Source organism: Sciurus carolinensis, chromosome 3, assembly GCF_902686445.1.
Source record: "Sciurus carolinensis chromosome 3, mSciCar1.2, whole genome shotgun sequence".
In the NCBI taxonomy this organism is placed as follows: domain Eukaryota; kingdom Metazoa; phylum Chordata; class Mammalia; order Rodentia; family Sciuridae; genus Sciurus; species Sciurus carolinensis.
Window position 1 is genome coordinate 6,256,101 of NC_062215.1, and position 22,378 is coordinate 6,278,478.

The window sequence follows — 22,378 nt, forward strand, 5'->3', positions numbered from 1 at the left end:
CAGCTGGGCAGCCCTGGATCTCTCAGGCAGCAGCTTAGGCCTTCCCTGGAGGGGGTGGTTTCCAAAGCTTTAAGGGAGAAGATGGGCTAGGCAGAAGCTGCCAGGCATGTCTGACCCCTGAACAGGATACTGGAAAGTCCTTTGCTGGAAGGACTTCTCACTGGGTGGCCATAAGGCATAGTGAGGCAGTGGGAGAGGGCTGACCTGCCACAGAGCCACTTACCTTGTTGCCTAGCAGCATGATCACCACATCCCTCTGGGCATACTCATGAATCTCTGTGAGCCAGGCCTGTGGGAGAGGGTGAGCTGAGCCAGGCCAAGGCTGAGTCTTGGGCTCCGTGAGTGCCCTGTTCAGGATTCTAAGGCCTCATCAGAGCTCAGTGATCAAAGATCTGTGATTGAGGGGCTGGGGGTGTAGCTCAGTGGTAGAGCACTTGTGTGAGGTGCTGGGTTCAATCCCCAGCATGCCCACACCCCTCCCCCACACAAAGTACTGTGATTGATGAGGGGTGTCTGCCATGAGCATGGGGTTGGGGTGGTAATGTAAGTGCCATGGATTTCCTAGCATTTAAAAGATCTTTATGTCTAATTCCTCCAGTTTGCTCGGCAGCACACTGCCTTTGAGGTCAGGGAACACACACAACCTATACAGTATTGTGCACAGAACAATATTTATTGAGCTATGGTCTCTGCTCTCTAATGGTACGCCTGTGAAGACATAGCCACTCTGCTTGAGTGGCACCTTGGGTTGAATGATGTGTAGACATTTCTGGTTGGGCTTTTCCCTGGGTCTCTGTAGATAATTGCCAGGGTGGAGCTGGGACTGTTCTGAACACTTTGACATGAAACACACATGAATCATGGTCAGGACTATGCAGTGGCATGGGGCACAATAGCCTGCTTGGTCTCCATAACCACATGACAATCAAATGCCCAGTCACAGTGAGGTATTTCTTGGAAGGCTGCGGGATCCCGAGACCTGCCCTGCTCCCACAGAGCAGGAAGCAATTCTGGCCTCAGAGGCCCTGCCCTGGCTCCATATGGGGGGAGGGCGGGGCACCTCGGGAAGGGAGGACCTACCCTGATGTTGTCGAAGGAAGATTTGTTGGTGATGTCATACAGCAGGAGCAAAGCTGGAGGGGAACAAAGATGACAGGGGACTCAGGGTAGCAGCATGGGTGCTAAGAGGGCCTGGGGAAGGAGTGGAGGGCCCTGGGTCTTACCTTGGGCATCTCGGTAGTAAGCATGGGTGACACTGCGGAACCGCTCCTGCCCTGCCGTGTCCCAGATCTAGGAAGGGGTGGAGGAGAGGTCAGGAGGCAGGGCACAGGGAGTGCTGGCCGAAGGGGTGCATGCTGTGGCATGAGAGCTGGCTGGGACGAGGGGCCTGTTTCCTTTTGTAGATTCTCATGAGCTTCTGGGCCCATTCCTGGACAGTGGGAGGTATTAGCTTCTCCAACCCATTCAGGGGTGGCTATTTCTTGCCCAGCCTAGGGGTTGGGGTGTTCAACTGCTAGAGCAGCTGAAGCCCAGGAAGCTGGGGAGAAGATGGAAGAGGGAGCTAAGTGCATCTGAAGGCATTCTGAGCAGCCTGTGATAGGAGAGAGGGTGCCTGGGAATCACTTTTTCTGTAGACATCAAACAAACAAAAGCCATTTCCTCTCATGGGCCCCACAGGAAATTACCCCAAGCTGAGGGCAAGGCTGCAGGCCTCCTGTGGTTCAGGGTGAAGAGCGAGGGCACGCTCTTCCCTCCTCCCTTCCTCATCCCAGCCTCCGCTCTCTCTCACCTGCAGCTTCACCCGCACACCATCCACGGTCACCACCTTGTTCTGAAAGAGGAAAGGGCACAGGGTGGAGAGGGAAGGTGAGGCTGGGTCCCGAGCTCTGCCAACATTCTCTCTTGGTCCCTCTCCAGTTCTACAGGGGGCGTACTGGGCCCCAAAGATGTCTTCAGCCAGATCACCCATCAGAGCAGCAGGGACCTGTGCCCGGACACCCCCACAGTGGAGATCTCTCTTCTGGGTGGGGACCCCATCTTTCTTCTCACAGCACAGCCAGGACAAGGGGAGCCCGAGAACCTGCCCGGCTCTCTCCAGAGCTCAGCAGGTAGCACAGGGTAGGGCGCCCAAGGCTCACCACAGGACTGTCAGGGATCCTTAGAGATGGGACCTGGGGCCTCAGAGGCTAGCTCTGCAGGGCCACCTTCCCTCTAACTGCCCATACTTCTCTCAAAGCAACTTCGGCCTGGGAGGAGGCACTGAGCCCCCAGTGGCCCCACTTGCCAAGGCTGGACCCTTCTCCTGAACTCTCTCAGTGTGTGGTGCTCAGTAACCCTGATACAATTTGTAAAGATGGAGTACGGAAGGGAGAGAGAGGGACCCTGGTGAGCTGCCGTCTCCCCACATAACCAGCCCAGCTCCTAAGCCCAGTGCAGTGCAATACTTCTTGAAAACTCAAGGGTGACTAACTTTAGGCCTTACCAGAAGGAAATGAGCAAGGGGCCTTTAGGGCCAAGAAAGAGCTCACTTCATGGAGTGGGTCTGCCCTGCTCCGGGACAGCCCCCCAGGAGCAGAAGAGAAGACTCAGTCTTGCTTTTCATGCCCTGTAGGTGGGCAAGGCATCAACACTGTCCAGACACCTCTAACCTGGCCATCTCTGGTCCCTGGGGGAGCACCCCTGGTGCCCTCCAGGCAGGGAGTCACGGGACTCCTAGGGAGCCAGGGTGGGCAAGGAGAGGACAGCCCCGCGCCTGAGCTGCAGCCCCCAGCTTGCTGCTTGGAGGAGGAGCCTGCAGCCACCTCACCCTGAAGTCTATGCCGACTGTGGCTATGAAGGTCCCGGACAGGAAGGCCCCATCTTTGAATTGGATCAGGAAACAGGTTTTGCCGACACCTGAGTCTCCCAGAAGCATCACCTAGGAGATGGGGCAGAGGCTGTTAATGGGCATTTGGAGGGAGCTCCTGGATTCATGGAGAGACACCCTGGAGAGAAGGTCAGAGGAGGGGAGAGGGCCAGGGAAAGATGTGGGCTGCGTAGTTAGGGTACCTGCTTCTGGAAAGTCTGCTGCTGACTTCTCCCTGCCTCTCCTTTTTGTGCTCTGTGGCTTGACTTCCCAGGCTTTCCATCTGGTGCACCAGTGGGGGTGGGGCCACAGGGCCAAGGAGGAAAGTGTTCACATCTGGGACAGGATTCCTACCCAGGGGAGCCTTTCAGGACCAGATGGGGGCAGGGCACTGTCACTGGTACAGCATATTCTAAAATTACAGTTGTTTGGGTTTCTTTGTGGGTCATAGCATTTATTTGGAAGCTTCTGATGAGGGTTTATGTTTATAAAAGGCTTACATGAATTAGGGAAGGCTGAAATTTATACTGAGATGGGAGACAGTTAGTCTGAAATTCTTTCAGCAGAAACCTCCCAAGTGGGACAAATGGCTGCAAATTGGCATCCCTGGGTCACTGCAGGTAAGGAGGGCAGGAGCTCCAGGGAGGGACTGTGGGGGTGGGGCATGCCCCTCCTCTTTGTCATCTTATCAGTCTCTGCTCATCTTCTCTAGGGGACACACAGGAGTGATGGAGGGGAACCCTTGCCCACTCATTCTCTGATCTTGGAGAATAGGAGTCTAGACTCAGTGCTGGAATCTTCCCAGCTGCCTGGTTTGACTGCTTAATGATGGGTTGAGCAGGGACTAGGCAAGATTTTCGAGGCCATGAACTTGATAGTGGAGCCAAAAACTTTCCTGCCATGGGTGTGAGGTATTGGAATTAGATAACTGTGGTAGAGAGACAAGGCTGAGCAAAAAGTGATAAGGCTAGGGTTCTGGCTTGCAAATGGTCTGTGTGTGACTTCTGGAAGATTCTCCAACCTTTCTGTAGCATGGTCTCCACAGTAGGTAAAAGGAGAAGGGATCATTTCTTTGAGGCCTTTCTAGAGTCTGTCAATAGCTAGGGAAATAATATTGCTGTGAACACCTAGGTCTCAGGGAAGAGTGGCCCAGAGGTGGGTACGACCTGCCTGTGGTCCCCATCCTTCTGAATCTGGTCCAAGGAACTCCTGCCAGCCTCCTCCCATACTGTCCTGGACTCAGGTTTCTGAGACAGGCCTGGGCAGGCTGGGGGCCCACTCTCTTGCAGATGCCACCTCTCCAGGGGACAGACTGGAGGGCATGGGGGCCCTCTGGAGCCTGCACTTCTCCCTGCTTTCTAACCAGCCCCAGAGGGCAAAACAGGGAGGTAGGGCCAGTGCCTGTGTACTTTACACTTTACAGCTGCCTTGAGCTAATGATGCAGCCAGCTACCCAGCCAGGTGAGTCCACCAATATAAACAGCTGCTCAGCCCTGCCACCTCCTAGGCAAACAGCCCAGCTGTCTTGTAGGGCAAAGAGGGCAGGAGGTCAACATCAGCCTGGGAGCTGGTCGTCAGCAGCTCCCCCTCCCTTGAGAGCAGCGGCCTGTTTCCTGCCACAGCCCACACAGGACGTCTATCTCAACGGCTCGGGGTGGGTGGCTGGCAGAGTGGCTTCCCTTGTAACCCTGGGGTGGAGGCCTAAGGTCCCCAGTGAGAGTGAGCACTGGTGTTGCGGAGGAACCAAGACACAGAGAGGCAGGTCCCCTTGAAGCACTCACAGCTGATCCAGCACAGCTGTCACTCATTTCCCCCCAACCCTGTAGAGGAAGAGAGCAGGCTCTGAGCCCACTCGGCATCTCTTTCAAAGTTCTTGATACATGCTCACTCCAAGGGCACAGATGTGGGATGAGCAGACCAGTGCTCATGCTGACCCCACCTGCTTCCCAGGGCATCCCTGCAGCGAGAATGCACCCCAGGGAGCTGTCTTACTGCAGTCCCAGGTGCGGGGGGTGGGGGGGCGTTGTGTCTAATTGCTGACATCCTTCTCAGATTCTAAAATTTCCCAGGTGGGCCTACATGCTGGTTAGCAACAGCCTCCTGAAGGAGGGACCTGGCCCTCAGTTGCAACAGGAAGGAGCAAAGCAATGTTTGGGCCTGGGGATGAGAAGGGGTAGCACTTGGGGGCTGCAGGCTGGAGACCAAGAACTTCAAGTCTAAGTCCTTGACGCTGTATGTCAGGTCTCTGCTGAGAGCTTAACTGAAAAAGTTGCTAAGCTGCTAGCCAGGGTCGATTCTGAGTTTGCAGAGGTCCCCGTTTCCTAGCATTTTCTAGAAGTAGGGTACATGTAACCCTTACCAAGAGGCATGGGAGTGAGGGTGGAGGGCTTGTATTGGTCATAGTGTGGCAGAAGAAAATTGGGTTGGAGTCCGCGGGGTGAGGAGTCGTTCAGTCCCCTCTTCCTTGCCTGTGCCCACCCACCAGCCCAGTTCCTAGAGGTTGAGATGGTCCCAGGGGCTATGTCCTGACCCTCCCTCCCTCTCTGGGAGATCCAGCTGCCTGGGTTGGATTCCCCCGGGTAAGGACTGAGTTCAATCCAGATGCAGCCAGTAAGGGGTGTGGGCCAGGGAGGGAAAGGATGCGGGGAGGGGTGTTCTTCAGAGTAACCAAGAGTCCCCAGCGCTGGACTCAGCGCCCACCCACCTTGCCCGTGATATCGTAGCTCGGACTGCAGGGCGGGGAGCGCTCCGGGGCCTTGTCATCCCCGGAGGCAGCGGTGCCAGGCGTGCCCGTCATGTCCCCTGACAAGAGGTGAGCTGGGGCTGGCCAGCCGGCTAGGGTGAACGCAGAGCCGCCCCGCCCCGGGCTCCACCCACTCCTTCCTCGCCTCCACGGCGCAGCCAGGACCCTGCCAGGCTCCTCCCTCCGTCCCGCCATCGTTTAGACGAGACCAGTCCGACGCTGGCTGTCCCGCGAGGGCGTGCAGGACGGCAGGGTCTCATCGAGGGGTGCGTAGGTCCCCCGAGTAACATCAGTCTGGTTTAGTGCTCTTAGCGCAGTGGCCAAGTGCAGCCGCTGGACTAGTTCCCCCAGGTCGCCAGCCGCGGGCTTAGGTTCCCATCGGGGAGCGGGCCCGGGAGGCTCCGCCTGATCTGGTCTCGCCAGCGCTCGCGGACCCACGCGGGGGTTCTGGCAGTTGTGCGCAGTGCGGCCGGCAGGCGGCGCCAGAGCTCCGGCCAGCTGGTGGGCCACAGGTGGCGGCTGGCGCTGAGGCTGGGGATGCCTCCGGTCTGTGGGTTGCTGCGTTTCACGTGTGGCGTGGGTACTGCAGATTGCGCCAAGGCAGTTGGGCTTTTGCTAATGCATGCCAGCCTCAATATGTTTTTGTTCCCCGACCAATGTTCACCTTGGGCACGCTGGCTCCATGGTTTTGGCTCTATGGTTTTCTCTGCCCTGGTTAGTGCTAGGAGTTTGATCAGTTGGTATGAGCACCTGTCATTTCTTCCTGTTTTGTTGGGCCGTGCCCAGGGTGTCCCACCATGGTTAAGATCTTCGCAGGTGGGTTTTGCAGCACACTTTCCCCATTGGGGATCCTGAGGTCAGCCCTGGGCTTATTCGTGTGAGGACTTGTACCCTGGCAACAGGTAACCAGATGAATTCATGAGGATGTTGATCGTTTTGAGCAGTTTCTAGTACATCCTAGGAACCGTGAAGCTGGCTTCTGGTGATGGGGGAGCTATGGGTCTGAGGTTGCCCATAGCAGAGTTCAGGGGCTTGTGACCTGGGCCAACCTTTCTATTTCCTCCATCCCAACATTCTATACCTGGGAACAGGGTGTGTGCATTACAACAGGAGGGGAGGGGGCACCTGCACTTTTTAACTTAGGTGTGGGACATTTGGGGCAAGGGGCAGGCCTGGCTTATGGGTGACTGTAGGCCATGTAGACACCTATTATGTCTACACCAGCCTGAGGTTTTTGACAGCTGCTGGAGTTATTTTATGGCAGCTGAGAAGAGCCCAGAGTGGCGACAGAGATGATCTTACATCGAGCAAGGAGCTCGGCCACTTCTTGTGGAGGTGGGTGGGATGCATTCTCCTCTGTACCCAGGGTGGGACTCAGACAGAGAACCGTCCCTGGAGAGCAGAAGCTGCCCAGCCCCCGACCATTGTGTGCTGTTACTTGGGTGCCAGAGGTTCTTCCTGTAAATGAGTCTCCAGTCTGTTTGATGCTGTGAGCTCCAGGACCCCAGAGGGCACACACAGGAGTCCTGCAGGGCTCAGGATGGATGGGGAATGAGAGAGGGGAGGTGGCTGTCCCTTGCTCACTCTCCTCTGCAGACTGTGCTGCTGTGGGTTGCATTATGTTCCCCCAAAGACATACTGAAGTTCTAAGCACCAGTACCCCCTAATGTGACCTTATTTGGAAAAAGGGCCATTGCTGATGCTAAGATGCAGTCATGCTGGAACAGGTTGGGCCCTAGTGCAGTCTGACTGGTGTCATCAGGAGAGAAGAGACATAGGGAGGTGACAACCATGTAAAGACAGAGGCAGGACCTGGAGTCTCCCTGATGGCTCCCAGCAGTCCATGCTAAGGAATGCCCAGGGTTGCGGAGTCACCAGGAGCTGGGGAGAGGCAAGAAGATTCTTCCCCGGAGGCTTCAGAGGGTGCATGGCCCTGCCGACACCTTGATTTCGGACTCCAGCTCCAGCTGTGGTTTGCACTGATGGCCCCACCAAGGCCCTCTTTATCCTGTGGCGTTTTTGGATTGGAAAAGGCTGGACATCGTTTTGATGTCCAGAAATGGCAGGGAGATAAAGTCACTCTGCTGTATCACTGCACTAGTTCAGGTGGACTAATGATGCTGAGCCAAGACGTCAGGAAGACGGGAGAGGCGCGGGGTGTCTCCTGTGGGCGATGCCTGTCTGGCTCAGTGGGTCTGCAGCATGTGGGAGTAGGTCGCACACTGTCCCCTGGGGTGCTGTAATGTCCTGCAGTGTGTTCAAGGGCAGCCTGGAGCGAGTCAGAAGCGGAGGGGGTCAGGGGTGTTCCCAGTGAGCTGTGCAGAAGAGGGACTCACTAAAGGGCAGGGTCTTTAGATGTGGTCTTCAGGAGAGGGTTGATCTAGAACACCACACCCGCTCAGATGCTGCGTATGGCCCTGGCAGCCAGTGTCTCCCCGACGCACGCCCCTCACTACACACCACAAATACTATGAACTCACGTGCTTCCCACAGACACGCCCCCTCCATGTCACACCACACGCATTTCGTATTATGCTGTAAGCACGCGGATTGTGCCATGACACACCCCTCACATTGTAGGACACTCACACAGGGTCTTACACACTCATACATGTGCCACACATGTACCTCTGTTCACCCCAAACTTGCACACACCTGTCACCACGTTGCAATCGTAGGCACCGTTCACATCACCGTTGACATTATGTGTCAACACACACATCCCATCGCCACACGAACACACCCCCTTCAAGTTGGCCTCCACCTCACATCATCAGGACATGCACATGTCACCCCACAAGGTGCCCCCAATTGTCATCACCCCCAGATCTGGAATGCATGCACGTCACCCCTGCCTTCCTGTGCCACGGGTCACACCCACCCAGTCACATAGTCCTCCTGGGAGAGGAGGCACCGAGTGGCACAGGAACCACTCCTGCTCATTCACAGGTGGCCTCTGTGATCAGCCATGGCCATCTCGAGAGGCTTCATGACATCTGGGTAGACGGAAGAAACCCTAGCGCTGGGGAACACTGCAACCCAGCAGCGTTGGGATGTGCAGGGGACACTAGGCCAGAGACTGGAGGGACAAGGCCTGAACTCAGGTTCTGCAGATGGTGGCACATGGGCCACCTGACCAGAGCCCCCAGGTGCACATCCAGATGCTGACCCTGGGTCCCCACCTGATCCTGCTGAATCAGATCATCTGTGGGCGGGCTTAGCCTGCCTTTCAGACAAACCTGGAGGTCATTAGGTGCATGAAACAAGTGTTTGGAAACCACTGGCCTAAACCCGAGACACCTGCACCAGCAGAGGAAGGGTGTGGAATTGTTTTGGTAGGCAGGAGTGAACCACCAAGGCCTCAGGTGGGGGATGAGCAGGCAGGGCTTTGCAGCAAGGCAAGACTCCAGGGTCTGGGAGAAACTGCGGTCAGGTACAAGGGAGAACCAACCGGGGGTGGGACGGGGGACGGCTGGAAGGGCTCATGTGTGAAGCCCTCGACGTCAGCGCCCCAGCAGGACTCTGCAGTGAGCTGGACAGAGCCAGTGCTGGAGGGCTTGGGGAAGACCTGGATTTGGGAGTTGTCTACACAAGACTTGCACAGGCCCCACCTCCAGAAGGCAGGGGGCTTGTTGGTTTCTGGGGTGAGGGCATGTTCCAGTTGGCCACCCCATTCCCCTCATTGTCCCCTGTCCCTCCCCTGTTTCCCAGGCTGCATTCAGTCCCCTTTGCTCAGCTAGTAGGACCTTGGTGGCCCCTTTTGCCTCAGTGATCTTCACATTGGAGTTCTGGCTATAGCCAGGCCCAGGCCCTGGGCACTTAGATTTGCCAACTCTGTGTGGTAGTTAAAATCTCTGTGTGAATGACAGACTGGTAAACGAGGGCCTCCGCCTGGCTCTCCAGGGACCCCAGGTCACTGGTATTTTAAGGAGACCCCAAAGTCTCCCTGCCTGTTCACACAGCAGGATGTGGGGGACCAGCCACTGTGCAATGATCCAGCTGTTCTGAGCAGAGGGATGGACAGGGAAGGCATGGAGGGACGGGAGCACTGGACCGGGGGCGGGAAGCAAGCGTGGGGTGTCAGACATGGCCACACTCAGAGCTGGTGCTCTCTTTGTATCAGTTGGGGGCCGTGGTTCAGCCCCATCAAGCGTCCTCCGTGTGGTTCCTGTCACAGGCTGTTGCCGTCCCTGCCCTCTCCTCTGGGGGTTCCCCTGGGCTCTGGTCCCAGCTGTGTGCCTGTTTGTGGCTCTAGGTCATGCCCTTGATGCAAGTGTCCCCAGGTTCGGGTCTCCCTCAGTGTCCAGGGCCCCTGTCACTGGTGCCGGCTGGATGCCAGGGTCTGGAAGGCCCCAGGAGAGAGCCCCGCCTGCCCGGGCCCTCAGTCTGCCCACATGCGTGAGGAGATCTGCCTCACTTCTCTTGTCAAGCTGATGACAGGACTCAGAGGTCCCACCCTGTGGTCTGAGTGTGAATCAGGGCTGTGGAACCACACTCACATCAACTCTCCCTGCCCTCCCGACAGGCAGAGAGAAGGGCGAGGTGCCGGTGTGGCCGCGGGGTAGAGTGAGTGTGGCTGGGGACGGCATCCAGCCTCAGGGCATAGCTCACTTCCTGGTGGCAGGTCTGAGGCCTGGGACTTGCCCTGGGACTCAGCCCTGCTCTGCCCAGCCTGCCCTAGTCCCCTCTTATGAGCTCCGGGTGCTCTGTGTCAGGACAGACTCCAGGCCAACTCACCCACCTCCTGGATGGTCACCTGAAGCCATGTGTGAACTGGCTCCACGTGACCCAATGGACAAGCCCAACTTCTAGTCCCTGCCTGTCCTCCCACCAGTATGGAGTGCTGCGCCCCAGCCCTGAGCGTGACCTCACAGGCCCTGGGCTCTGATTTGTCCCAGGGGCTTGCAAACGAGCATGTGGTCTGAGAGACGGCATCTGCTCTTCCCGTCTCCAGAGTGCCAGGATTCCGGGAGCCCACTGTGTGAGGAGAGCCACGCCCTGGGCCCATGTCCTCCCAGGACTCTGAGGGCACTCGAGAGCAGCTGTGGTGACTGACAGCCAGGAGGAGAGGACGGAGGGGTGGGCGGAGGAGCTTGAGAGGCCCTCCCAGCCGGAGTTGCCCACCGTGCTGTGCCCAGGAGGGGCCGGGGGCTGAGCCCGGATGCACGTGGCGTTTGGACTGTGCTTCCAGTTTTGTTGTTCTTTTGCCGTTCCCGATCTGTCATGACTGGGGGCTGACCTGAGCCATCTATACCAAGACGTCCCTCGGCTTTCTGCTCCTAGTTCTGATGAGCCAAGGGGGAGCCCCCAGGAGATGGGGGAGTGGAGAACTGGGGGCAGGGAGGGCTGTCTCCCTGGCGACATCCTGGGCAGTTTCCACAGGCCCATGTGTCCCTCCAGGGAAGGTCACACAGCTCCTGCCAGGTGGCCTGTCCAGCAGCCCTCCTTGTCCCCAGGTTCTAGTGCCCTGTAGGCTCATGGTGGAATGCACCCCCGCCCCCACCCCCAGGGACGCTGCCTCGCCCTCTTGGTCGCCACCACTTGCCTGCACCTTGGGAAACAGTCTTTTCTTGCCGCCTCCTCGAACGGCGCCACAGGAGTGCCTGCCTGTTTCTGCCTGGCACCCTGATTGACACAGAGGGACCCCCACAGCCCACTCCCAGAGCCCGCAGTGCCAATGAGTGCTTACTGTGAATCCGATGCCCACGGTGGCTGAGAAGGAGCCCGGAATGAACTTGCCCTGGTCAAACTGGACCAGCAGAGATGTCTTCCCCACACCGCTGTCACCCACCAGGATGGTCTGAAAGGAAGCGACAGAGAGGGCTGAGGACTGCCTTCGGATCAGTCCTCGAGGATGGGGCTGTGGCTGACAGGAGCCGGTTCCCTCTAAACACACACACACACACACACACACACACACACACACTTAATTTTCCACTGAAGTCTCTGAAAGAGGCACAAAGACTAGAGGAAATCACATTCCATCCCAAGTTCAGGAATGTCTGAGGTGGCTACGAGAATGTGCCCCATGGACATCCCCCCAGGGGCACACCTGGCACTGCTGCTGTACTGTGGCCCAACACTGCCACGTGTGCACCGAGGCCACGCTTCCCACAGGCCATTCCCAGGCCAGGAGCTGAGGCAGGCCTCTTCCTGGAGGCCCGGGACTCCTCTAAAGGCCGCTGTAGCTCTTGGACCCCTTACGTGGCATCCAACCTGCCTCACGGTCTGAAGCCTCCGGGGGCTCCCCAGGCTCCCCGGTTCCTTCCCCATTTCCCTCCCAGGTGGTTCCCCTGATAAAATCCTTGCTCAGTTCGTTGCCTTATGGCATCTGCTCCTTGGAAGACCAGAGCTAACACGATGTCCATGGATCTGCTGTTGTGTGCTATGCCAGGAAAAGCAAAAAACACATCAGTCCACGGAATAAAGCAAAACCAAGATGTCTGGTGTGTGCCTAGGGAGGAGTCCACACTGGGCCCTGCAGCAAGCCACGGCGAGGACAGCGTTTCGAAGGGAAGCGGATTAGAGGAAGAGGAGAAAGGCCACTCTCCTCCGGGAAGAAGTAGGGGTGAGAATTAGCCAGGAAACTCGGGTGAAATATTTGAAAGAAGGATCATAAGCAACAGAAAAATAGTATATGTCACCCGGAGGCTGTACCCCTCAGGCTGTCCGTGAAGGAATGAAGAGTGGAGGAGTAGGTAAATACTGGTTTCAAGGCGGACGGTAGCGGCTTCCCCAAGGCAGACACTGGAGGTCATTGGAAAGGCGCGGGAGATGCAAACTTCAGCTGGATTTGCAAATACCTAGAAGCATAAAGATCGCCAGGGCTCTTTGAGCAAGGTCCACGTCCCCAGCCACAACAGGGCTCTGACTGTGCATGGCAGGGAATGGGTGTGGAGCAGGCTGAACGCGAGGCTGTCCGTGATGTTGACTTTGGAGGACCCTTTACGGTGACTCCTCTGCCCCACCTCCCAAACTACATTCTGCTTAGCTTTCATTTCCTCCTCGGTTAAAGGACATCATTTGTTTGTTATGAACAGTGAACAGTGGCTTGATTAATTTACATCTCAAATATAACTTCCTCCGGCTTTAAGAAGTGCTTCCTAGAGAGAATATTCTAGAAGGCGAGGAATAAGTCCATGTGTCCTCCACTTCCTAGAGGACATAACAGAGTCTCGTGCCTTCCCCTTTTATCCTCCCCTTTGCAGGGTGAGAAATTCCCAGCCCTTTCTTCTCTCATCATAGAAATGTCCCTTTGCTTGGTTCAGTGAGGTCCAGGGACATATGGGGTCAGCGCTTCAGCTGAATCTGGGCAGGTGCAGGGTGATGCTCTCGCATTGGTCTCTTCAGCAACCTCAGGAATGAACTGGCAGTGCCTCCAGGTGTTTTTAATCTGGGCCACCATGGATGGAGAGCTCAGAGCTGGTCAATTTATAAGCATTTCTGAGTGATTTCTCCCTAAATCTGGGACCTCCCTTCAATCTGTCCCTTCTCCAAATGGCCTACGGTGCTTTCCCCCTCCAAGAGCATTTATGAAAAATGAATTAATTAAAATTCAATTAGTCAGGTTTCTGTCATCTTGCCATGATCCGGACATGCGTCCGTGTTCTTTTATGCCTGTGTTTGTGTCGCCTCCACTTCCAAAGGGACTTGAGGTCATTTAAAACAAAACCCACACGTACAAGAGGACAGTTAAAAATAATGCCTGAGAAAGGGCACAAGGAAAAAGGGTGTGTGTGGGGGCGTCGGGGGACATGGCTCCCACCCAGGGTGAGGATCTGTGGTAAAAGCAGAGGCCTCCCCACCAATCACTCTTCAGCGGACATCTGCCCATGGCTGGTGCCAAGGGTGCTGCCTTCCTCCCCCCCCACCCTGCCTTTGGGACAGTGTTCAGAAAACCTGGGTGAATGGATGCTTCCAAACCAACTGAGCTATATCTCCAGCCCCATTGGTATCCACACTGGGGAGATAGCTCAGTTGGTAGAGTGTTTGCCTTGCAAGCACAAGGCCCTGGGTTTGATCCCCAGCACCGCAAAAACAAACAAACAAACAAAACAACCAATGTGAATTTCTTTGGTTTTTCCTTGCAAAAGAACACCAGAAGCTGTGTGACATCAGTGCTCACTGTAGCATTCCTGAGGAAAAGGATGCAGCAGGTAGGGAAGAGAGAAAGAAATTCTAGAGTAATTACCAAGCGGTGCTGGAAAAATGGCCAAGGAATCCGGGAGGTCTGTGTGTACCATTTTGGAGAAACCATCATTCAGTGAATGAAACTTGGCAGGAATATGCCCCAGTACACATACATTTGTTTGAGAGAGACCTTAGTGGCCAACAGAGTTCACTTTGAAGCTCTGGGGGTGATAAGTGGGAATGGAGAAAAGATTTTTATTTTACTTTTATCTTATTTTCATACAACCATTTTCTTGCATTATTCTTTTTTAATAAGTATCAACTTGGAAAGTTAACTAGAAAAGAAAGTACTCCAGAGTTGGCATTATCAATTATTATTATTATTTTTTTAAAATAGACTCTTCTGGGTACAGAAGTGCATGCCTATGGTCCCAGTTACTATGGAGGCTGAGGTAGGAGGATAGCAAGTTTGAGGCCAGCCTCAGCAACTTACACTCTGTCTCAAAATAAAATAAAAAAGGGTTGGGGATGCAGCTCAGTGGTAGAGCACCCTGGGTTCAATCCCTAGTACCAAAACAAATAAACAGACAAGCCACTTTAGTTTTTAGAGCAGTTTCAGGTTCACATGCACACTGAGCAGAAGGCACTGAGCTCTTCCCACCTGCCCGCCATGAGTAGCCTCCCAGTGTATCAATACCTCCCCTCGCGGTGTTTCCTTTCTATGTCTTTCCTGTGTTAACAAGCCCTAGGGAATGTCATAATTCTCTTGGGGAGGTAAATTCATACATGGCTGACTCTTCATTGAACTGGAATAAATAAACAGATTGCTTTTCCACAGAAGAATGGGAGATTGGTTGGGAGACACATACACCTGTTAACAGAAGCCGTCTCTCTGGTGGGGCCAGCAGCGACTTACTTTCACTTTGGGTTCATCTGTATTTTGTCATTTTGCCATGAACACATTACTTTCATGACTGGAAAATAGTCTGTGGAGGTGCATTGTGGGAGAGCCAACGGTAGCCTGACTCTCCCTGAACAAATACTTGTTTCATTTTTCCAAATAAATTGAGCCCATTAATTGGTGCATTAGAAACGATTGAACTTTCTGCCAGGTGTGGTGGAGCACACCTGTAACCCCAGTAGCTTGGGAGGCTGAGACAGGAGGATCGCAAATGGTTGTTCCATTTCAAGTTTTCTGAGGGATCTCCATACTGCTTTCCAGAGTGGCTGCACCAATTTGCAACTCCACCAGCAATGTATGAGTGTGCCTTTTTCCCCACATCCTCGCCAACACCTATTATTGCTTGTGCTCTTGATAATAGCCATTCTAATTGGGGTGAGATGAAAACTTAGGGTGGTTTTGATTTGTATTTCTCTAATTACTAGAGATGATGAGAACTTTTTCATATATTTGTTGATCACCTGTATATCTTCTTCTGTGAAGTGTCTGCCAGTTCCTTAGCCCATTTACTGATTGGGTTTTTTGTATTTTTGGTGTAAAATTTTTAAAGTTCTTTATAAATTTTGGAGATTAGTGCTCTATCTGAAGTGTGTGTGGAAGAGATTTTTCTCCCACTCTGTAGGCTCTCTCTTCACATTATTTTTTCCTTTGCTGAGAAAAAGTTTTTTAGTTTGAGTCCATCCCATTTATTGATTCTTGGTTTCATTTCTTGTGCTCTGGGAGTCTTGTTAAGGAAGTCTGGTCCTAAGCCAACATGATAAAGATTCAGGCCTACTTTTTCTTCTATTTGGTGAAGGGTCTCTGGTCTGATTCCGAGGTCCTTGATCCATTTTGAGTTGAATTTTATACAGGGTGAGTGATGAGGGTTTAATTTCATTTTGCTACATATGGATTTCTAGTTTTCCCAGCACCATTTGTTGAAGAGGCTATCTTTTCTCCATTGTATGTTTTTGGCTTCTTTGTCCAGTAGAGGTGACTGTATTTATGTGGTTTTGTCTCTGTGTCTTCTACTCTGTACCATTGGTCTGCCTATCTATTTTGGTGCCAATACCATGCCAGTTTTGGTACTATTGCTCTGTAGTACAGTTTAAGGTCTAAGTAATTCCATTTTTATAATACATGTTGTTTGAGGAACATGAGCAATGAGTTTGCAGCTGACATTGTACTAAAGACCAGAGATATGCAAAAAGAGGTGCCACCTGCTCTAGAGGAAGCTGGAGGTGTCCTGAAGGACATGGCATTTAGAGAAATAATTATCAACGAAGAGGAAATAGGACATTTCTGTGAGATTTTTACTCACGTGAGTTTCAAAATCACTTTATAAAATTGTAATTCTAGAACATCAGATATTATAATGTTTGTTCTATTTAGAAGCTTCTAAATATATTGGATGATAAAAGGATGGATAGTTGATTACTGTGCTAGTTATGACTAGAACAGGTCAATTAATATTTCACTACTGAATAATGACCTCTTCCATAACTGAAGGTCAAGTAAATCCAGTCTGAACTACATTTCACACCAAGTGAAGACTCGTTCATGCCAGGCGAGGTGGCACACACCTGTAACCCCAGCAGCTTGGGAGGCTGAGGCAGGAGGATCTGAAGTTCAAAGCCAACCTCAGCGACTTAGCAAGGCCCTAAGCAACTCAGTGAGACTCTGTCTCTAAATAAAATACAAAAAAGTGTTGGGGATGTGGCTCAGTGGTTAAGTGCCCCTGAGTTCAATTCCTGGCACCAAAAAAAAAAAAACGAAAAAGTCATCAAACTTTTTGGGCAGGTGGAGTCCAAGTGACTGCTACTCACTTTGTCGTTGTCAGAGAGTATTATATACCTTAAAAGCCGAGGAGCCGGTGACAAAGATCACAGGTGCTCTGTTCTGAGAATCAAGAGTCCTTTCAACTTCTCACCCTGCAGAGGACCAACCCACGATCTCATCCTTGCAGGCCGCAGTAACAAAATAGTCTGGGCAGCTTATAAACAAGAGATTTACTTCTCAGAGTTTTGGAGACTTGGAAGTTCAAGGCCTGGGCAGAGCCAGCGTGTGGTGAGGGCCACTTCCTCATAGATGGGGCCTTCTTGTCATGTCCTCACATGGGGCGAGGCAGCTCTGGGGGCCCTCAGTCCCAAGGGCTCCACCTCATGACCCAGTCACCTCCTAGTCACATCACTCCGGGGACTAGATTTCAACAGATGAAATTTGTGTGGGACACAAACATTCAAACCACAGCACCTGCTCTTGGAGACTCATTTTTCCTGGAAAATCAGCTTGACCTCTGCCTGACTTCCCCACAAGAGCAGGGCTGAGACCCAGTTTGGGGTTCTGTAGACTACAGAAAAGGACGTGAGATTTGCACAACGTTCCAGGTTGGCGTTGTCTCCTTTTGACCTTGTTAGTTCATGATAAAACATTCTTTCATTTTGGGGAACTTTTTCAAAAACAACCTTAGAGTGAGCACCCTGATGGCAACCAGCTACAGCGTTTGCTGTCCTTTTAACTCTTTGATGTCAGGGTTCCTCTTCATTTTCAGCACCAGACAGGACCAAAGAGCTCCTCTCTCTCTCTTCATTTCCCTAGTCTCTCTCCCTCCTTCTCCAGTCTTCTCCCTCCCATACTTATATGGGCCAGACCTGGTTCAAATCTTCACTCTGCTACTTCATAGCTATGTGACCTTGGACTAGTTACTTGCTCTCTGAGCCTCAGTTTCTTGATCTGAAAAATGGGAACAGCTCACCTTTCCTCTAGATGTGCAGTGAGGATTCAGTGTGATAATTATGTAAAACAGAGAACATAACACAAGTGAGTAGAAAAGATGAAGTCCAGCTGGTCTCAGGGGAGTCAGGAAGCTTCAGGAATGGGTGCTGGAATGGTTGTGGTGTGAGGCTTGTTCTTAGGTGCTACAGAGGGGCTCTCAGAGCCAGGGGAAGAGTGACAATGCCACACATTCATTTATTCATTCTCTGCCAGTATTTACTGAGCACCTACTATGGGCCAGATGCAGATCTAGCCCCTGGCAACACAGCCCTCATGGTCTTCTGGCCCAGAGTGAGAGAGACTCGACCATGCTGACCCTGTTGGTACAGAAGCTGCTCCACCTGCCAAGAAGTTGAGTCTGAAAACATCAGGTGTATCTGCAAATTCAAAAGGCCCAGAGGAGTTCAGCTCCCTGGAGCGTCTCCACCAAGCAGAAGTGTGAGTTAGAGCCAGACCTCAGCTTTTCTCTTCTTGGTGATATTTGTTTTATGGGGCATCTTTCCCCAAAGTAGATAGCGTCATGTGCCATGGGACTCTGTCGATTACTGAGTGACATAAGCATGTACAACACATTGGTGTCCCCGTCTGATTTCTAGAATCATCCATGCATTTCTGCAGGAAGAGATAAAAGATGAGTGAGACTGGCCATGGTGGCCCATGCCTGTCATCCTAGTACTCAGGAGACTGAGGCAGGAGGGTCTCAAGTTCAAGGACAGCCTCAGCAATTTAGCGAGGCCCTAAGCTACTTAGTGAGACCCTGTTAATAAATAATATATAAAAAAGGGCCGGGATGCACTTAGTGTTCAGTGCCTCTGGGTTCAATCACTTCGTTCAGTCTCCTTCTTGATTCAAAGGGGACTCCTCCCTGGGGAGGCTGGGTGTAGGAGGGTCCAGATTCAGAGGGTCTGGCCATCGGCTGGGCTCCTGGAAGACCGCTCTGTTTACCCCTTGCTGACCAAGCCCAAGAAAGGAAATGCTCTTCCATGACTCTCATGCATCGGTCCCCTTGTTTCCAGGGCCTTCCCCGCTGGTTTGACCCCTGGTCATTGCCCTGGAAGCCAGTGGCTCCCCTGCTGCAGAAGCCGGCATCTCCAACGTGCTGTGCAGCATCTTGGGCAGAGACCTGCTTGACAGGCGGTGGGGGCCAAAGGGCTGCTGAGCCCTGCCCTGGCTTTCTGACCTGACTTTATGGTCTGGAGATATGTAAAGCGAGAGGCTGACTCTGGCCATATCCTGGAAAAGCCATGGCTTGTCATCTGTTGTTTCAGTGCAAATAACCCACCTACACCCTCCTGCTCTGATTAGAGCAGGAGAGTGGTGGGTCCCTTGTCAGGATGTCACAGGGTGTGTGGCTCCAGGTGCAAAATATGAGAAAGGTCTGGCCTTTCCTGAGCTGCATGCTCCTCCCCCAGGGCTTGCTGGGATGCTGATGGGGAGGGGAGGTAGGGAGGACATGGGGTCCTAAAGAAGGGAGCAAGACAGGCCAGGCTGGACTTATTTCCTTCCTTCCTTCCTTCCTTCCTTCCTTCCTTCCTTCCTTCCTTCCTTCCTTCCTCCCTCCCTCCCTCCCTCCCTCCCTCCCTCCCTCCCTCTCTTCCTTCCTTCCTTCCTTCCTTCCTTCCTTCCTTCCTTCCTTCCTTCCTTCCTTCCTTCCTTCCTTCCTTCGACAGATGGTTACTGTAACGGGGAGGTGGGAGTGTGTCGGGGGACAGTCATGAGTAATGGCTGGTTTCCTGGGCCAGCAGCCCTGGTACCACTGGTGAGGTTTTGGAGGATTCAGGCTGGATCAAGATTCAGGATCTCAGCAGGTGGGCTTCCATAAGGATACAGTATGTTCTCAGGACAAAACCCCTCTTTTCCACAGGGCTCATATCCTTGCTCCCATCTCCCACTCTTTGAGCCCCTTTCCCTGTAGTCGAGGTGTGGACCCCCTCACCCTCTCTCCCTCCTTCCCATCTCTAGTCTAGAACTCTCCTCTGACTTTGGCTCATTCCCACCCCCACCCCTAATACTGTTGAGTTTCTGGCTTTCTGGGCTCTCAAAAACCCAGTCACACCCCAAATCCCAGGTCTAGGGCCTTCTGTCTATCAGTGTTGACTCTCCATGGCCCCCTGTGGAGCTGGGCCCCCTGCCCCACCTTCCCTCCAGGGGAGGAGGGGAGGAATGGATAAGGGCTGGCCCGACCCAGTGCTTTCCTGTCTGCAAATGTCTACAAGGTGGAGAAGGATCCCGAGTTCTCTTTTCAGGGACCCCCCGCCCTGGCCCCGTGACGGCAGACATGGTGGTATTTCTCAAAAGCTTTTTCACGATCACTAGAACTTCTTGCATTGCTAACTGCTGCACACTCACCCGTCTGTCTCCTTCCTCTTTTATTCTGTTCACCAGTGGGCAGTGGCCCAGGGAGGAAGTGACTGGAGAGAGTGAGAAGGCAGAGGCAGGAGGGAGATGGAGGCGGGTGTGTAGCTGGTTCTTGCTGACAGGTTCCACCACGGGGAACGACAGAGTGAGGAGAAGATGCACCTGCTGTGGCTCTTTCCCCTCCTCCTCTGGCCCTTAGGTGAGTGCACCCAGGTCTGCACTTGTGGGGAAGGCTTAACTGGCCAGAGGAAGTGGCTGGCAGAGGGACCAGGACCCAGCAGAAAGGCGCTGTCAACAGCATGAGCCTCTTAGGTTTTGGCACCTGCGGTTGCCAAGGCAGAAGAAATATTGACCCCTTCATCAGGAACCCAACCCAAGGCATACTTCCTGACCACTCGGGGGCTGTTCCTGTTTAACACGGACAGCAGATGGGCCAGCTGTCACAGCACGCGGGGAGAAGAGGAGCTCTGGCTCCCGGGGTAGGGGCTGGAGAAGTCTGGTCCCGGGCTGGACTGTCACTTCGTGAGTGTGCCATGGACACGGAACGGCTTTGGGGAAGGAGTGAGGTAGATGGGGTTTGAAGGAAGGAAAGGGGATTTTACTGGACAGAAGGGAGAGGTGATTCCAGGCATTTGGGACAGAAGGGAATAATGGAAGTTGCCGAGGGCCTGAAGGGTCAAGAGGAGGCGGATGGAGAGGAAGGAGGGCTGAGATGTGGGCCAGGCGGAGGACTGGGGCAACTCTAAGCGAGTGGACGCTGTTTTGATGAAACTCAGGAATTTTGTTGCCTTGTAAGCTTTGGTGGGACCCAGCCTATGTGCTGTCCTTTGTCTAGAGAGAGCCCTTCTCTGCTCTTTCGTCTGAAATACTCATTGGCAGATGACTTCTGATTCATACCCATAACCGGGTCTTCTCCCAGGACTCAGGTCTTACGGCTCACCGCCTCCTCAACATCTCCATCCAGATGTTAAAATTCCAAATATGACCTGACCACTTCTTCCCCCTGCATCCCCTTCTCCCCGAGTCTTCCCCGTCTTCAAGTTTGGCAACCCCATCTTTCTTGGTGCTTGGGCCAAACCTGGGCGTGGGGCGCATCTCTCTCTCTTTCCATAACCCTCCAGTGACCTCCTGTCTGACTTGGAGTCCAAGCATTTCCACGGGCCATGAGGTGCTCTCGGTGGGTTCCCTGTTGCACCCTCTCTGGGGTCTCCTCCTTCCCCTGGTTCCACCAATAGGGCCACACTGGCCTCTTGGATATTCTTAGAATGAGGGGGGATGTTTCTATTTTCTGTTCCCTCTGCCTAAAACCATCTTCCCCGCACAGCTGTGAACTCCGTCCTTCACATCCTACCTGTCTTTTTTCTCCTCACTGCGGTCTTTGTTGATGGCTCTAAAACTGCAATTCCCTTCAAGTATTTTTCTCCATTGCCTGCTCCCACCCCTATAGAATGGAACCTTCCAGAGAGCAGGGATGTTTGTGCCTATAACAGTAGTGGGTACTAATTAGACAAATAGTTTTAGTTGAATGAATGATTTTTAATTTTTTGTACTGGGGATTAAATCCAGGGGCACTTAACCACTGAATCACATCCCTAACCATTATTATTATCATTTTTTTTTTTTGCATCTTATTTAGATACAGGTTCTTGCTGAGTTGCTTAGGGCCTCGATAAATTGCTGAGGCTGGTTTTGAACTCACGATCCTCCTACCTCAGCCTCTTGAGCCACTGGGATGACAGTCATGTACCACCGCAGCCGGTTTCAATGAGGAGATTTAGCCAACAAGAGGTGTTATGATTGCTGCAACTTTGCCTTTCCATCTTTCTCTTTCTACTTTCAAAGAACTGAAAGATTAAGACTCTTAAAATCGGGCTGGGGATATAGCTCAGTTGGTAGAGTGCTTGCCTCACAAGTACAAGGTCCTGGGTTCAATCCCCAGCACCACACACACACACACACACACAAAGGCTCTTAAAATCAATCAGAAAGGATATACATTGCTTGTGGGTATGGACAGTGGTGCAGACACTTCAGAAAACAATTGTTCCTCAAAGTGTTAAACAGAATTACCACACGACCCTGGAATTCCACTCCACTCCTAGGTGTAGACTCAAGAGAACTGAAGATGCATGTCCGTGTGAAAACTCGAGCTAAGTACATAAACACTGGGCTGGAAGTTATCTTAGGGCTAGAGTGTTAGCATGGTGAGCTCAAGAACCGGGGTTCAGTCCCCACCCTGTAAAGGAAAAAAAAAAAAAAAAAAAACCCAAGTACTCATAACAATATTATTCATAATTTCTGAAAATTGGAAATCTAAATGTCCAACCCAAACTAATGAATGGCGAATACCCCTGCACCGGAGTGTCACTCAGCTACTAGACAGAGTGAAGAATGGAGACTGCCACAGCATATGGATGAACCTTGACAACATGATGCTGAGTGGAAGACGCCAGACATAGCAGGCCAAAATGGTTGGAGTCCATTCATATGAGATGTCTGGAATAGGCTAATTCAGAGAGACAGCAAGCAGATCAGTGGCGGTTGGGGGGTGGAAAAGGGGCCAGGTAGTGGCTACCTGTGAGAATGG

General features: G+C 53.0%; 2 protein-coding genes across 12 annotated transcripts in view; one reads left to right on the plus strand and one right to left on the minus strand.

Moving 5' to 3' along the window:
* LOC124980877 (CMRF35-like molecule 1) overlaps window positions 1–22,378 on the plus strand; it is a 147,271-nt gene that overhangs the window by 3,955 nt on the left and 120,938 nt on the right. For 4 of the 8 annotated variants that reach the window (XM_047546894.1, XM_047546898.1, XM_047546901.1 and 1 more), the window contains exon 1: window positions 19,862–19,990. The exons of 1 other annotated variant lie outside the window; for it this stretch is intronic. In XM_047546894.1, the coding sequence (XP_047402850.1) occupies window positions 19,948–19,990 (43 nt within the window). In that variant the 5' untranslated portion in view covers window positions 19,862–19,947. Of the gene's footprint in view, window positions 1–19,853; window positions 19,991–22,378 lie in introns of those variants that run through there. 3 more of the 8 variants (XM_047546893.1, XM_047546896.1, XM_047546902.1) reach the window with 1 other exon arrangement.
* Window positions 1–22,378, minus strand: part of Rab37 (RAB37, member RAS oncogene family) — a 53,210-nt gene that overhangs the window by 1,132 nt on the left and 29,700 nt on the right. The window contains exons 1-6 of one of the 4 annotated variants that reach the window (XM_047546914.1): window positions 5,550–5,703; window positions 2,807–2,917; window positions 1,790–1,831; window positions 1,224–1,290; window positions 1,081–1,133; window positions 224–289 (exon numbers count right to left, since the gene is read on the minus strand). In XM_047546914.1, the coding sequence (XP_047402870.1) occupies window positions 224–289; window positions 1,081–1,133; window positions 1,224–1,290; window positions 1,790–1,831; window positions 2,807–2,917; window positions 5,550–5,642 (432 nt within the window). In that variant the 5' untranslated portion in view covers window positions 5,643–5,703. Of the gene's footprint in view, window positions 1–223; window positions 290–1,080; window positions 1,134–1,223; window positions 1,291–1,789; window positions 1,832–2,806; window positions 2,918–5,549; window positions 5,704–11,277; window positions 11,389–22,378 lie in introns of those variants that run through there. The other 3 variants (XM_047546912.1, XM_047546913.1, XM_047546915.1) reach the window with 3 other exon arrangements.